This window comes from Strix uralensis, chromosome 20 (genome assembly GCF_047716275.1).
Source record: "Strix uralensis isolate ZFMK-TIS-50842 chromosome 20, bStrUra1, whole genome shotgun sequence".
In the NCBI taxonomy this organism is placed as follows: Eukaryota; Metazoa; Chordata; class Aves; order Strigiformes; family Strigidae; genus Strix; species Strix uralensis.
Window position 1 is genome coordinate 9,137,353 of NC_133991.1, and position 16,547 is coordinate 9,153,899.

Below are 16,547 nucleotides of genomic sequence, written 5' to 3' on the forward strand. Positions count from 1 at the left end.
GGGGGCTCCCCGGGCTCCGCCTCGCTGCAGCGGTACGTGAGAGCCCAGCCCTGAGCGGGCTCCGCTGGTGCCGCCGCCAGCCCCGGAGGTGCAGGGGGATGGGGGGGGCAGCTCTGTGCGGGGTGCCGGAGCACACAGCCCTGCTGTCCCTGCGGCCCTCCTGGCTGAAAGCCTTTCCCCAGGCAGGTGGGGGACATGCGACACAGACCAGCCCCACGAACCCCTCGTGGCTGCGGAGAGGGGCTTGAGCTGCCCTGTGCCTGCGCAGGACTGCGGGCAGGCAGGGGCTGCCCGGAGGTGTGATGGTGTCTGGGCAGTGTGGGGGTGCCCGGGGGTACCCCTGGCTCCAGTCACTCTGGGAAAACATCCTCTCCAGTTGCAGGCTGAGAGGAGGCTCTGGGCACGCTGTGTTGAGCTTGTTCTGCCCTCGCTGCGTGTGGGTGACTCTGGAGACACAGCAGCTGGGGACAGGGACACCCGATCAGTGACAGATACTGTGTCCCTACATAGGACCTGCAAAGGAGAAAGGGTGCTGGTGCAGGGGTGGTTTATGTGCTCTAAAGCAAATAACAGCATCCTTGGGAGTGGGGGGTGCTGTGAGGGGCAGGAATGAGGGGTAAAATAAACCCACAGAGCCTGGATGCCTGACAAAGATGGATGTTTTCCACCCATTCTGCTTCAGTTCCAAATTTGTCAGGGATTTCCCTGGCAGTGAGTGCCATCTACGGGGCACACCCAGCACCTTCTGCCTCTCCGAGAGGTGCCCAAAGAGCCTGCTGCCAGCTGGGGCCTGCTGCCCAGCCCTGCCCAGAGCCTGCCTGGCTGCTGCCCCCCCGGGATTTATCCTGTCCTGCAGCCTCCAGACAGAATTAGGACCCACGTTTCATAAACGTGAACCTGAGAGCGGTGGAGTGACCCTGCTTCACGGGGTCTCACGGGGTTATGCCTCCCACCCTGCTCCTGCCTCTCTGGCCATTTGCTTCTACCTGTCTCACTTTGACCACCAAAGCTGGGGGTAAAACCTGGAGATGTAAATTTGAGTGGAGGGAGGGGTTAGGGCTTGGTTTCACCTAAACTGTCTTTGAATGTCGGTGTTGCTGGGCTCTCACTCCCCATGTGATGGGTACTGATGAGGCAGAGCAGGGGGATGCGCTGCTCCAGGGAGAGCCAGAGCAGGGAAAGCCACCCAGAGCAGGGATGCTGTTAGGAGAAGCAGGATTCCTTCAGTGGCCATCGCTGCAGGCCTTCTCCTGGCAAGGAGAACATCTGTTGGAGATTAAAGCCAAGATGCCTCACACCGGCAGCACTTTAAAGAGGCTCCTTTGCTGAGCAAAGAGCTCTCTCTCCTGGCTGCTGCTAGCTTTCCTCTGCTCATTGCTCAGCTCCCTTGTCCCACCCAGGGATTAAGGGAGGAGGAGGAGGAGGAGGAGAAGGCCTTGGGGAGGGACTGGCACACCAGAGCGGAGGGTTGAGATGGTTGTTCCAGGATGTGCCCCACTGCCCTTGGTGTGTTGGCAGCCAGGGGCTCAGCTGGGAGCACTGGGGCGAGAGCAGCAGGGCTGGAGCAGCTCCACGGGGGCTCAGCACCGTGGGAATCACGCAATGCAATCTGCTCTATCCAAAAATCTGCTGGTTGTGGTGTGCGTGGCTGTAAAACCCTGCCCAATTCCTGCAACAATTCCAGTTTGCTGAGCCTCGGGCAGAAGGGAGCCCTCCCAGCTGGTTGGACCTTTCTAAGCCAGAGGGAAGGGGCCAAAAGGGCCTTTTTAGTAAAATTTCCCCCCTTTCCTCCCCACCACTGGGACTGGCCTGGAACACGCTACTGGCCTGTCCCACCAGAGCCACGTTGCCACAATCAGGAGGAAACTGCAAACGGTCGGGTGCGTTTTATTGAAAGCTGATATCTGTCTCCCCTCCCTGCCTGGCCTCGCAAATCTGCTGGGCACAAATGCCTGCACCAATGAGTTTAACATCAAAAGTCCCAGGGCACTAAACTTTTCCCGCTGTTGCTCCTCTCCTTCACCGGCAAGAGCCAGAGCGACCAGCCAGGCCAGGGGCTTTAGTGTGATCCCCACGGCCCATCTGTGCACCCCACACATATTAACAGCCCTGGCTTCAGGTTTATAAGTTGTGTTTTGTCACAGAGCAAGCAGGAGAGAATAAATAACAGTGGCAATCGGCAACAGTGAGACCTCGCAACAAGAAACACAGAGCTGGCACTTCCAGAGGCCTTTCCACCTTCCCCAGTTTTCCCGCAGAGCAGAGACCCGCAGCCGGGCAGCACTGGAGTCCCGTACGGCGTGGTGGGGGGTGTCACGGCTCTCGCCAGCATCGCAGCTGAGCTCTGCACCCCGCAGCACTGCTCTCTTGCCCAGCAGTCCCTTCCCGCTCCCCCCATTTGTCTCGCGGGTGCGTTACCTTCCCGGCACCGTCGGGCCCCCCCAGCCCGGCAGGTCAGTGGATGGGGAGGCACTGCTGGTGTCCCCAGCTCTGGCAGTAGCCCAGCTGCCAGGGGACTGCCCCGGCCAGGGGGTCTTGCAGGTTGCCCGTGTATCTCTGCTGCCAGGCGCCTCGGAGCCCGGGGTGGTGGGTCCCGCTGGAGCAATAGGCAGGGCTGGGCCCGGAGCGATCCTCCTTCGGGCTCTCATAGCGATGGAGCTGCCTCTCAGGGAAAAACCCGGCATAGAGAGGGGACGGAGGGCAGCGCTGCAAGCCGGCACTGCCTGAAGAACCGGGCTCCCAAGGAGGCTGGGGGCGACTGGCCTTCATCCCCGGCTCCTGCGCAGGGACCCCCGCCCGGCTGCGGCACTCGGAGTGGGCACAGGGCCAGCAGCACCCGGCGCCGTGCAGGGACAGGGACAGAGCCGTGATCCTGTTGATGGCTCGCCGGAGGGTAGCGATTTTGGAAAGCCTTTTGCCACCGAGGTCATGTTTGAGGGCCAACCGCAGGGCGTTGAAAGCTTGGTTGTAGTCCAGGATCCTCTTGCGCTCTCTGACATTGGCAGCCATCCTCCTGGCCTTGGAGCGCACCGGCCTGCTCCTCTTCCTCACCTTCATCCCTTCGGTGTCCCCCAGGCAGGCAGCTGCTTCCCTCCCCTGGGGGACCCACAGACCCTGCCCATAGCACACCTGAGGTGCAGCCCCCGCTTCCAGCTCCTCTTCCGAGCTGTCGGGCTCTGCTGCTGTGCCTCTCCCCACGGCTGCTCCGGACATGGCCACCGATGCAGGGGAGTGGGAGAGGTGCTGCTGCAGTTCTGCCTCCTGCAAGGTGTGGGAGACACTCCTCCAGGGACACGCAGCCGCCTCTAAAAACCCCACCGCGGGGCTCTCATCACGTGGCTCCCCCCCCCCCCCCCCCGACCCCCCTCACCTGCCTGCAGGTGTGCTGCCTTGTGGAGAGCTCTGCCTGGCCTCTGCCCGCAGGGATGATCCTGAGCATGGTGCTGGGCTGGAGCATGGGGCACTGGTGCTGGGGTGCCCAGAACTTGTGGTGGGATGTTCACAGGCCCAGGGGGGGAAGCACCTCTGCCAAGCACACATTGCTGGGGTTGCTGTAGTCTCTGCTAGGAGTTTGGTCACTGCAGGAGTTCCCTGTGCTGCTCTTTCCTCTCCTCTGCTGCTCTTTCCTCTCCTCTGCTGGGTGGGCAGATGGCTCAGCCTAGCCCAGGTCATCCCTGGGTTTTATATGGTGCGGTGGGGCATCACCACCCTGGCATGGGGCTTGGGCTGTGCTCCCCCACACCCACTGGTCCTGCAGCATTTCTGTTATTTCCCACCTAGGGGAAACTGAGGCGTGAAGTGATGAGGTTGCTGAGGAGAGCAGCGAGTCTTGGACAAAATGACTCCTGCCCCAGGAACGGTGTTGGAGCCTTTGAGACAGTGTCTTAAGGCTGCTCCACGCAGCTGCACCCCAGCGAGATGGGAGCATCCGTGGGCACGGAGGTAGGTGGGCGCCTGGGCAGGAGCAGCCCCTGGGAGCCAGTGGAGGAATGTGCGGGCCTTGGCACGCCTCTGCCCTGCGGAGCAGGAAGCAGGAATGTGGCAGGAGGGACTGGGGCAGGTGATAAAAGAGCTAAAGTGCTACCTGCCTCCAGAGCCTTCCTGTCCCTTCCCAACAGCGGGGAGCCTGGGGGCAGAGCTGTTTGGGCTGGTGCTGCTGGGCCTGTCCAGCACTTATTCTGAGGAAGACGATGCTGAAAGCAGCTCCTTGTTCCCTGCATCCCCAAACCGGCAGGACAGAGGGACTTGCCAGGTGCAGTGGGTCCAGAGGCCATGGGGAGGGCCAGGTCCTCTGAGCAGCGCAGGGCTGCCACATGAGTTCGCCCATCAGTTCATTAGCGAGCAGTCGCTAAATGCCGTCCTGTGAAAGGGGTAACATTTTGAAAAATGGCCCCATAGTGGGTCTGACAAATTGTTGGGGTGACTGGTGCAAAAGCAGAGCCCCAGGAGAATGTGCCCCCCTTGGTCCATCCCTTCCTATCTGATTGTCCTGGCTCACGTTTGATCAATAGCCACAATTAGCGGGGGGTTATTTGTCTATTGCCCTTCTCCTCTCTTGGGTCTTTGAAGTCGGAGCTAATTTAGGTGCCTCTTCTCCAGGAACCCAATAAATCAGGAGCCGGGGCCTCAGGGAGAGGGGAGGACCAGGTAGCAGGACTTCAAAGGGAGGTGAAGGTTGCAAATATTTTTGAGCACTCACCTGTGCTCACTATGGCCCTCTTGTTCTCCCCAGTTGCCTTCTGGCTGCCCAGTCTTTCTCTGCCCAGGAGTGGATGCTCTCCTGGCCACTGGCTTACCCGGTGAGCTCAGCTCAGGAGCGTGGGACTCTTCAAGATGCTGCAATAACAGCAGGACATGTAAGCCGGGCCCGCTTAGGGATGTGCCTGTCCAAAACCCAGCTAAGCAGGACAGATCCCTGCTGTGGGAATGTTTTTGCTGGTGTGGGAGGTCTAGAGGTGCAGTACAGAGCAGACATGGAGGTGACTGAGCTGGGCATGAAGCCAGGCGCAGCTGGGGTGACGTTTGGGCTGAGGCAGGGGCAGAGGGCAGACGGCAGCCCCCAGGCTGCCCCCATCCTGCCCACAGCCCCTGGGAGCTCGCTGGGAAGTGCTGCCAGGGGTTCCCAGCATCTCAACTCTGAGCAGCCCTGGCCCTGCAGGGATACAGCCCCAGCTCTCGGAAGCGGGCAAGGCCAGACCGTAAATCATGGATCATCGGATGCCACCTGCCGCCTGTAATTAGTGCATCCCGCTGGGCCGTCCCCACCTCGTCCTGGACACTTCCTACCTAGGTGCCCATTACAGGGTGGGAGGCCAGGAGGAACGCCCACTCAGGCCCTGCTCCCTCGGCCCCCGCTGATTTATCGCCGTGCACTGGAGAGATTTATGGGCTGAGATGGGGAGCCAGAAATGTGTTGTAAGGCTCTGCCGGGCCCGTCTGCCTGACAGATGATGAAAGAGCTGTAATTATCCGTCGCCACGCATAAATCAGGCCACTCATGGCAAACACCACCCCCCCGCCAGCCTCCACGAAGGGCTTTCAACCCCAGGGATACCCCATCTCTCCAGCACGTGTCACACTGGGCTTGGGGCACTGCTGAGCACTGGGCACCTGCCCATCAGCATCGTCACAACTCTCGCGGGTCCCACATCCCAAAGGTGTTTTGGGTGTCTTTGCCCCTAACACTGTTGCAGAGTGGGGGCTGCAGGTCCTGCAAAGAGCCCTGGCCTGGCTGCCCTTCACCCACACCCCTCCAGCCTCCCCAAACCGTCGCCGCTTCCAGGTGAGAGCTGCCGGGACCATCTGGGAGCACAGCCCTTGCTGGAGATAAAACCTTGATGGGGTGGTGAAGGGGCAGCTGACACAGGCTGGGGGGCTGCCCAGGTCCTGGCTGTGTCCCAGCACCACCCATCCTCCTCAGGAAGGCTGCACCGGGAGGCACGGCTGTGCCGGAGGGAAACCACAGAGAGGGAACTCACGGTGCCGAGGCATGAGAGCCAGCGACTGGCACGCAGGGAAGTGCCCACCACTGCGCAGCCCCCTCCTCTCGGGCGGTGGTGGACGGGAAGGAGGAGGCGGTTGTTGCGAAACTGCCTGGGGCCAGTGGGTAAATAAATAGGGTGCTTTGTTCCTGCTGGGGCAAGGCCAGGTGGCACAAGGGACACAGCTTGTGAGTCATCTCCAGCCAGCCAGCACGAAGTACACGGGAGGAGTCAGGGGAAGGCAGCTCCCCAGCATCCTGCGATGTCCCGTGGCCCAGCGCCTCGCGTGGCACAAGGGAACGGCCAATCCTGCCCGGGGCGTGGGGTTGGAAAACCCTGTCCCGTGGGGTGGGAGTGAGCTGGGGGCACACGCTGCCCTGGCAGCTTAAACACAGTGGGCACACGCGCCGTGGCACAGAGTGGGCAAAAAGTCTTACGCGGGCCTTTGTCACCCACCGGGGGAGTTTGCGGCTGCCCCTCTGTCTGGCGGGAATGGACGGACAGGGCAGGCAGAGCATCACCGGCCGGAGGATGAGGATGGTCAGGACACGGGCCGAGCTCCAGGTCAGGGCACATGGTGACTGGGGAAGGGCAGCTCGGTGGCACAGGAGCCACCCTACGCCTTCGCGGCTCAGTTGTCCCTGGCTCGGCGACCGATTTCTTGCAGTGCCCGGGTTGTCTGTGGCATTCGCTGTGGCTTTGCTCTGCTCTGGCGCTGCCGCCTCCAGGCGCTTCCTCCCCAGCGCAGCATCCTCCCCCCCGGCCCGCGCTCCGCCGGGGGCACCCAGAGACGGCGACGGACGAACCGACGGTCGGAAAAGCCGGGAATACAGCACCCCCAAAGCCACCCCGGGGAAGCAGCGCAGCCCCCGGGCCTGCCGCCGGGGCCGAGCCGGGGGGGGCGGTGGCAGCGCTGCTCCCCGCCCCGGCGGGGCCGTACCGAGGCGGGGCGGGCCGGGGGCGGGCACCGACGTCAGGCCCCGCGGCGGCGGAGGGTGGGGGGGGTGCGGAAGGCGGCGGCGGCGGCCGTGGGGGGGTGGGGGGAAACTTCGAGCCGGGGCGGGGGATGGCGGCGACGGCGGCGGCGGGCGAGGCGGCCCGGGCGGACTTTGCGCGGCACTGGCAGGCGGAGTTCCCGGGGGAACCGGCGCCCCGCATGGAGCTGGGCTCGGTGCGGGCCATGGAGCGGGAGCTGGAGCGCTGCCGCCGCCACCTGCGCCGGCTGCAGCGGGCGCTGGCCGAGGAACGCTTCAAGGTGGGCTACCTGGAGGCGGCGCTGGCCAGAGCCCCCCCCCCGCCACCGCCCGCCGCCCTCCGCCCGCCGCCCAGCCCCGCCGGTGCGCCCGCGGGCAGCTCCCCGGAGGGAGGCAGCGGCGGCAGCTCCGACGCGGAGGACGCCTCCTCGGCAGGTGGGTGCCGCGGGGAGGGGGGGGGGACCCCAGGCCGCGTCACGGCCGAGGGGGGGGCCTTCCCCATCCTGCGTCCCAGGGTATCCCACCCCAGGGACCAGGGTGTCCCCCAGGGCCCTGTGCCGTCCCCGTCGCGTGGTCAAGGGCATCCCATGCCGCTGCGTGGCCGAGGGCGTCCACGTCCATCCTGAGCTCCCGTGCCATACCCACGGCACAGTCAAGGGCACCCCATGCCACTCCGTCCCCACGCTGTGCCGCTGCTAAAGCCATCCCAAGGCCCTGTGCTGTCCCCATCACACAGTCGATGCCCCCCATGTTGTGGCATGTCAGAGGATCTGACGGGCTTCCCCAGGCTGTCCCCATCACGCAGCCGGGGGCACCCCATGCCGTCACATGGCTGAGGCTGCCCCAAGCCCTTGTGCCATCCCCATCAAACAGATAATGCCACCCCCAGCCCATGTGCTGTTCCCATCCCACCGCTAAGGTCACCCCAAGCCCCTGTGTCATCCCTGTTCCACTTCCAAGGGCATCTGGTGCCAAGGCCTCATCCTTGGGCATGCGAGGAGGGAGGGTGGCTGGCCGGTGCCCTGCAGCTGGCTGGCTCTTGGTGTTGTGCCACTGGCCCAGGAGCCACCTCTGGGGCTGGAACACTGCAGGAAAGTTACTTCCTCCAGGTGTGACCTGGCTCACGGGGACACCTCTGCTGGGGTGACTCCCTGTGATCTGTGGGGAAGTCCTGGAGCTGCTAAACCTGCGTGCTGGAGTGGTGCCGTGTCCTGGGGCGTTTCACTGGGCAGATTGAGGACGATGTTATTTTGCAAGTAACTGGCTGTTCCGTGGCACTGAAGGCACAGCCAGCTAGCGCTGTCACCCGTCACGCTGTCCTACTTCCAGCGGCCTGGAAGTTGTTATTGCATCAGCTTTAATCCCAGTTCAAACACAGTCCTGACAGCTAGGGAGTGTCACTTTTTATGTCACTAATTCTGCAGCTGACTTGAGTTAATTTTGTTCTTGCTCGATTGTTTGGGGTGGTGGTTTTTCCCCAAAGCTGTATTGTGCTGGTTTAAGATTGCCTGGGTAGCAAGCATTCTGGTGTCAAACTCTGCTTAATATTTAGTGTAATTTATATTTATTGCATTAGTTTACAGCACTGGAGAACAACTCAGTTTCTGTTTCACCTTCCCAAACTGTCTGGAGGTGAAATGTCCAAATTACGTGGCTGCTCTTGGTGTTGTCTCCGTACTGCGCCGGGCTCGCTCACACGAGGGTTTGTGCCTCTCCCTGATCAGCGGGGACCGGCCGTGGGAGCTGCTCCCAGCCCCACGGCGAGCACCAAGGGCATTTGATGTGTCGCCTTCAAAGGGCCACCCCAAGCCCTTCTCCAGCTCCCCGTCAGCGGGCACTGGTTGTAGTTTTTGGAGAGCTGCTCAGCAGCTGAGGGAACTTGAGTGTGTCGGAGCGACCAAGTGCAAATCCTTCTGATTTATACTCAGATCCTGCATTTTATTTATATCTAGGTAATGCTCCCGAATGCTTCCAAACACCCAGGACTGTGCAAGGCCTCTCTCAGGGGTGTTGTTAAAGGGGCTTCCCTGGAGCACAGCATAAGCCCCCGAGGGTCCCGGCTTTGTAACTTGGAGGGGTCCTCTAGCCCCGCGCCGCCCTTCCAAGACCTTTGCAGCCGGTCGGGGTGAGCCTTTTAGGCAAGACCTTGAAATCCAAGGTTGCATCTGCTGTGGTTAAACGTGGCCTCTTCTTCCTCCTCCTCCCCCAAATAGGTCTCCATCATGGTCCCCAGCTCCTGCACTCATCCACGGAGGCAGTGTCCCCTCCGCCGAGCGCCTGGCTCCTTGCCCCGTGGCACGGCCGGGCTCCGCGCGGAGGTTGGCTGATGGCAGCGGCGATGAGCTGTCCCCAGCCTTGTCCCGAGCCTTTCCCAAGCGTCAGCGCTTTTCTTTGTTGCGTGTTATAAGGACGCCTGTGTGCACTGACGGCGCTGACATTTAAAAGCAGAATTTGAGAGTACAGTAAAATGCGAGTGGTCGTTGCCTGGATCCCCCTTTCTCCGGACAGTTGGTTAACTTAGTGCTCCCGTTGTTTTCTGCTCACTTCTCTTTATTTTTCATTAAAAATTCCTGATCGCAGTGCTGTTTGCTTCTCCTGCCAGCAGTCTGGGTGGTGTGTAACTCAGTTAGTGCTGCTCCGCCTGGGTCCCTCAGTATTTTAATGTGAATTTTGGAGCTTAATGGTGCTGCGGCTGTGGCTGAACGCGGTCGGTCCCCAGCTGTTTCACCATAACCTACGGCAGTGCTATCTGGACAGCCAGCTACAGAGCACTGAATATCGTCTTTATGGGAATTACCAGGGAAAGACAGTGGTTTCCTTTAAGTAGCTTGTTATTAATCTGATTTAAAGCAAGGAAATCTGCAAGATGCCCCTTTTTGCAGCTATTGCATGAGAGCAGCGCGTGTGACAGCCAGATACATGATCCTGGCATCTGAGATAACGCCTGTGCCAGCTCACCCGGGACCAACAAAATCTGAGCGTCAGTGAGCAGATGGCCAAAAATGAAGCGTGGAAAGGACTAAAATTCCCTTCATCTCATCCATCACCTGTCCCTGTGGCTAAACACACAGCTGGTCTCACAGCTGAGTATGTGTGGTGCCGCGCGTGGCCGTGCCGGGAGGTGGTCGGGGTGTGCCAGGGTGTGGCGATTCTTTGGCTGGGTGCTGCCTCCATCACCTCCTTCCTGCCGAGGCACGAGTCTGGGGCAAAGGGGCTGGTGCTGCGGGTTGGTACCACAAGGAGAGGGTGAGCTGAGCGGGCAAGAGGTGACTGTGCCGGTGACTGAGAGGAGGGACGTGATGATGCTCATCGGGAGATGCTTTGTGCCGGGCAGCACGTGCAGAGGTGGAACAAACTCAGCGCTGGGTTTCCCTGCTTTGCCCTTGGGAAGTGGAGAAAGAGATCGGCTTTGACACAGAGCTGGGATGCTGCGGGAGCATCTCAAGCTCCTCTGGAAGGCTGCTGGGTTTGGGAGGCCCTGACCTGCCCTGTGCAGTACCCTGCACCCCAGAAATGAGAGCTCTGGGCTGGGGAGTGCTGGCATAGCTGGAATAGTCCACGGTGGGGTTGGCTGGTGGATCTGGTTATAGCAGGATGCTGCGGCTGCAAGCTGTGCTGTAAATGAAATCCCCAGCCCTCTGTTTAGCTGGAATTACAGTTTCTGTCATGGAAAGATCCTGGAGTCACATGGGCTCTTCTGCTCACCCCGCCACACCGCCTTCACTAGTACCTTGGGAAATGGGAAGGGAGGCTGCCGGCAGCAGCGGGGTCCCTGCCTCGAAGGGCGGTGAGCACCGAAAGGTGGTGATGTTGGTGTGTGACCCAAGGGCTGAGATGGGAACAGGGCCCTGGGGCATCTGGAGTCCCCAGAGCATTGGCCGCCTCATCCCTGCTCACGCAGATGGGGACTGGATTGCCATGGGTGTCATGCTGGGGGCTCCTGGCATGGTTTGGGTGAAGGCAGGGCTTGTTTCTGCTGCTCCATCTCTGCTTTCAGCTCATGCTGCTGCTGACAAATACATGATACTGCAAAAGTGGCATCTCTGTTTATCCCGGAGAAACTGCTCCACAGCCAGGGAGGTGATGGGGCAGTGCTGTGGGCAGGGCTCTGTCCTGCTGTCCTGAGCCAGCCTTGGACCCTGCATGTTCCTCATCCCTTTCTTGGAAAATCACCTAAAACCCCAGCAAAAGGAGAATGGAAATTAGTGAGCAAAGTCCAGAGTTTATCCCGCTGCATCTCTTTCTGTCTGGGGTAGTTCGTGGTGTGCAAGAGGTGAAGGAGCGGTGACCCTGCAGCACCCAAGAAGGTGAAGCCAGTGCATCCATTTCCCCTCCTTTTAGCACCAGGAGGGGATCTGGGAGCTGGTGTGAAGCAGGGAGGTGTGTGAGTGGGAGTTGTCCCTCCCCGAGAGCCCATCTACCACCACCGTGTCCTCGTATTTATTTTTTAAATTTTTACTTCACTGTATTTCCCCACTGTTGGAAAGTGTTTATTTGGTTCTGAAGATGCTGGAAGTTCCTCTTCTGGCCGGGGAAGGCCAGGCAGAGTCTCAGTGTTTAATTTTAACTGCCTGGGCGAGGACAAAACCGCAGCGTGTGTGTGTGTGTGCGTGTGCGCCTGCTGGGGGGACCTTTGAACCATCTCCATCTGCTCTGGGGCCCGGCGGCATTTTGGGAGGTGGCTTTTCTGCACCAACCCCCCTGATGGCAGCGTGACAACAACCCCTGCCTGACATGGGGCTGCCTCCCCAGAGAGCAGCGCTGCCCCAGACGGGACTGCAGGGTTAACGCTGAGGCAGGTTGGCACTGTTAAAGAAAATCATAAACAAATGCAAAAGTTCAGGAGGTTTTAAAGCCTTTAAAAGTATAGTTTTTAAATGAGAGCAGTAAGTGCTGATTGTTGGAGTAACCTCCCTGTGATGGTCGATTAGTGGATGGCTTGTAAAGGAGCTGGAAGAGCAAAGGGCAAACCTGTGACCAGCTCTGCCCATGGGCACCACCGCGATCTCTGCTGTGGGCAGAGCCGGCAGCGGCTGCAGCATTTACTGGGTGGAAAAACAGCCCTTCTGGGTGCCAGCACCCCACAAATGCTGAGCAGGATGGATGCGCCGTGGGACGGGGGTCCCTGTTCCTCTCACCGGGCAGGTGGGTGAGCTGCTGACAAGTTGTCATGGCTGGGTCTGGCTTTTCCCCTGACCTGCTCCCCTCTGCCATCGGCTCTCATGTCAGCTAAGCATGGTTGCAGTAGGAATCTGGCTGCTTCCCAGCATCATTAACCTGTGTCTCCTCCAAACCAGATCCTCAAAATTGGTGTGAGTGTTCCCCGAGTGGCTCCCTCCTCCCCGCCAGCACGGCTGTGGTACCTGCGCTCCTCGGTGCAGAGATGCTGACATCTCACCTTGCAGGAGGTGGGTCTGGCTGCAGCATCCCCGCGTGTCCCTGTGTGCCGTCAGCTGAGCATGGACGGGCTGGCTGAGTATTTGCCCCCCAGCATTTGGGGCAGAGGCAGTGCTGAGCTCCCCCAGCTCAGCAGCATTCGGGCAGCGGTGCTGGGCTGTGTGCTTTGCCCCAGCACCCTGCAGAAGGGAAGAAAGGGACGCAGTTCCCCTTTTGGTGCCATGGGCTGTGCCTCCCATCGGGGCAAACACTTCAGCTTGGAGGTGACCTCCTGGCCCCCAGGCTCGGTGCAGCAGTAGCTGGTTGTGGGGCGATCGGTGGTCCCCAGGTAGGAGCAGTGGCAGCAGCAGGGCATGCAAGAAGCCTTCATTAGGTGGCTGGCTACAGCCAGAAGTGCCCTGCGGGGCCTGAATACATTTGCATTGTAAGTCTATTGAAATTTGGTTTGGTGTGTTTTTTTTTTTTTTTTCCCCCTGGAAAGACACTTCTGTGCAGCAGGGCTCTTTGTTCGGCTGGTTCCTCCTCCCCTTCTGCCCAGTGTGACCAGCGATGCCGCCAGTTGGGATCCCAGCGGATGGCTCTGCTCTTGTCTTCTGCTGGATGCTGTCTGCTGTGGCCAACCCTGCAGCAGCGAACGCAGGGAGACGCTTTCCCCTGGGCTGGGGATTAATATTCCCTTGGGTTAGAGAGGGGAGCTGCCAAGGCAGCTCACTAAAGTGTGTGTCCATCCCAGGAAAATGGCACCTGTGCCCCTGGTTCATGGCATTGCTGGGTTTATCCTCCCGCTGAGATCGGCTGGAGCAGCCGCCAGGAGCCTGGCCAGGGCTGAGCAGCTGGAGGGAGCACCCCGACCTCACTGCAGCCCCAAGAGACATCTTCAAATAGACATGGCTTTCCCACTCCTAGTTCCTATATCAGTTTGCTAAGAGGGATAATCTGCATATGTAGATCAGGAGCAGCAACACTTCTTGGCTCTCTTGGCTGTAGTTGGGGAGCAGAGTCTGGCCAGCCTAAGCAGAACTGGGGAGGACATCCTGCAGATCTGTCCTGAGATAAGTCCCAGCTGCAAAGTTCAGGGATTGTTTGAAGATCTGGCAGATAGGGAGACCTTTGTGCTCAGACCAGGGCTTTCTGCCATGGGTGTTTTTTGTTCCAATGCTGCAAACCAACACCTCTTCCTTCTCCTTCATGGGTCCTGGGGTGGCAAGCAAACCTGGCCAAGCCATCTTGGCAGCGCTGGCACCAGGGCTGGGTGGGCGAGGAGCAGCCTGGGGCTGCGGCGCTGGCAGATATGGCCACAATCTCCTCCCTCTTGGAAGAGAGACATGATGTGATAGCTGGCCCAGGCCTTCATCTGATATTAGAGGCTTTTTCCTGCAAACAGCCACCACCTTTCTTTCCTTCTCTGCCTGGTATTTTGAGAGGCCAAGGGCACTGCTGCTGTGGTTGGGTCTCTGCCCTCCTCCCCATGTTTGCTGGGGGGGGACCTGCCCAGCTCTGGCACCCTGCTTGGCTCCCCAAGGGCAGGAGGCTTCGAGCAGCTGCCCTGCACTCTGGGCATCTCTAAGCTGTGCCCCAGGGCTGTGAGCAGAGCTTGGGGCGGATGCAGCACAGACCTTGGGGTTCCCATCCTGCAGGAAAGTGATACTAGGGGAGAAATTTAATGCTGAGTTGGACTGAGGAGCAGCATGTTCAGGATACCCAGCAGGAAGGATCTGCTGTGCTCCTTAGTGGGGAGGGTGGAAACATTTTCATTTATTCCTCTTTTTCCTTTCTGCAACCACTGGCAAGGGGATAGCTGCTGCTCTGCACCAGCAAGGGACAGCCCAGACCTCCCAGAGAGCCCAGCAGAGTGGGTACTGGAGAGGATCGGAAAGTTGGGCTCTCAGCTGGCATCTCCCACCGCAACCCGGGGCTCTGCAGCACTGGCTGTGTCCCTGCTGTGGGCTCCAGGACACCGTAGGCTTCACCTCTCCCAAGCAAAGGACTCTTAGTCTGTGTCTAACGCTGCCACTTGCATGGTGCTCCCCAAACACACTCTCCCCCTCCACTCTTCCCCCAGGAACACCCCTTTGCCCCACTCTGGTGTTGGAGGTGCAGGTGGCTCCTGAGCCGCTCTCCGGTTGCTGCTAGCCCAGGGTGCCCACTGACAGCCCTGGGTGCCCACCATCACCTTCGTCCTGGCCCTGGGCAAGCGCTGAGGCTCATATGGCTGTGGCTGGAGGAGCCTCTTGCACAAGAGTCCAGAAATAGCGATGCGTGGGCTGACGGGCAGGGGCTGGGCAGATGCCAGGCAGACAGCCAGACACCAGGCAGGCTGTGCGGGGCCAGCTGGTGGTGGGGAGGAACCGCGGGACCCGGCTTTCAGCTCTTGCTGCAGGGATGCTGCTGCTGTGCCGCGGTTGGAGCTGGGGGTGGTTGCAGGGGGGCTTGAGAATGTAGTTGGTAGCATCTTGTCACCCAGGGCTGGTCTGTGTCACTGCAGGGTGATGGGTGCCTGGGTGTGGGTGGCTGCTCCCTGTGGCCCCAGAGGAGAAGGAGACTCAGCTGTTTTGCGGTTTTGTTGTTGTTGTTGTTTTTGCAAAGGTGAAAAGAGAAAAAAAAACAAAGTAAAAATAAAGCCCAATGTTTTGGTGGGGCTGTTTTGTCCGGGCTGTGCAAGGACACCTGCCAGGGTTGGTGTGTGCAGCCAGATAAGGCCCGTTGGGTGCGGCAGAGGAGTGGCTCTGGTCTGGGCATCTTGATGCATGGGGAGGTTTTCTGGGACACCCCCTGCCTGGGCTGCAGGGTGCTGGCCAGGCCTGCAGCGTGGTGTCACGCCAGCGGAGGACTTCCAGGGGTCTGGTGGCCTGTGGGTGGCTCATCCAAGTGCTCAGCTCATGCACTGTGTTGGGTGAAAAGGAAGATGTGCAAAGTGGGGTTTGCACGGTGGCGTGGAGAGGCTGGTGCCATGGGCAGGAGTGGCCAGGAAGTGTGTCCAGCCAGTGGAAGCGTGTGGAAAAACCGCTACGTGTGTGCAGAGAGCTGTGCATGGAAAACCAGCCACGCTGGGGGAGCTGTGGGCTGCCTGTGGGCCCCATGGCTCTGCAGCCGCTGTGCCGGAGGGGCAGAAGCTGCACCTTGTGCTGCTGCTGCTGATGCTGGTGCTCCCCGAGGTGCGAGCAGAGCGCGGTTTCCTGCTGTGAACAGGGTTGATGTGCTGAGCCGAACCGCTGTTGCCTTCCGGGCAGCTCGTTGCGCCGGGCGGCAGGGCCCCACGCTGCAGCGGGCTGTGGGGGCTGCAGGGGCACGGGGTTTGGCTGTGGAGGATGGAGGGGACTCTCCGTCGGAACCTTTAAGGGACAGAGTATGGACAGGCCGTGGTACCAAGCTGGAGCCTGGGCAGGAACAAATGGAGTTGGTGGGGGACGGAGAGCAGCAAACACATTGTGGGCACCCTTGGGCAGGGCTGGCACTGCCCGTGCTAATGGCTTGGGGACAAGGGGAGCATTGGTAGTGGGTAGCGCAGGGGGGTGGTGGTGCCCAGCAGCATCCCATGGGGTGGCTGGTGTGTGGGGTGCACTTGGCTCCCAAAAATACCTGGGAGTGGGGCAGGCGAGGGGTAGGAAATGGCAGCTGGGGGTCTGCACCCTGTGCTGCTGACGCAGCACCCAGTGACTCAGAGCCCATGGGGGCTGTGGGTGTGGGTCCTTGCCACACTGGGGCTGGATATGGCCCCCCGGGGAGTCAGGGCTATGCTGGGGACAGCAGTGGCTCCTCACCCTGGATGCCAGGTGCCGGTGGCTCCATGTGCCCCAGCTGTGCTGAACCACAGCCTTGGCATTGCTACGGTCCCCCAAAATGTATCAGCTGCATCCGAGCCTGGTGTGGACACCTCTGGGAGCGGAGATCAGGTGGTGGCAGTGCCTTGGCAGGGTCCCCTCAGGTTTCCCAGCTGGGGTGGTTGCCAATGCCACCCGCGTCCTGGCACTTCACGCTCCAGTGGCTCTACCTTCCCCTTGTGCCCGGCGGAGCGTTATCCCTCCTGCCTGGTTCCCATCTGTCCCTGGCGCCTGGTCCAGGCCCTTCCCCGCATGGCTGAGCCCACAGGCAGGATGCGGCCGAGGGCACTGGCAAGGGATGCTGCCTGCACCGCCGGGACAGGGCAGCGGTGCCGGCACAGGCTGAACGAGGGCACTCTCTGCACTTGAACGCT

General features: G+C 60.5%; 2 protein-coding genes across 2 annotated transcripts in view; one reads left to right on the plus strand and one right to left on the minus strand.

Moving 5' to 3' along the window:
• Positions 1-2,454: 2,454 nt before the first annotated feature.
• BHLHA9 (basic helix-loop-helix family member a9) lies at positions 2,455-3,213 on the minus strand. The gene has a single exon (XM_074889829.1). The coding sequence runs from the start codon at positions 3,211-3,213 to the stop codon at positions 2,455-2,457; it is 759 nt and encodes a 252-aa protein (XP_074745930.1).
• Positions 3,214-7,040: 3,827 nt separating this feature from the next.
• ABR (ABR activator of RhoGEF and GTPase) overlaps positions 7,041-16,547 on the plus strand; it is a 42,229-nt gene continuing 32,722 nt past the window's right edge. Inside the window, exon 1 of the mRNA XM_074889837.1 lies at positions 7,041-7,390. Within this exon, the coding sequence (XP_074745938.1) occupies positions 7,048-7,390 (343 nt within the window). The 5' untranslated portion in view covers positions 7,041-7,047. The remainder of the gene's footprint in view (positions 7,391-16,547) is intronic.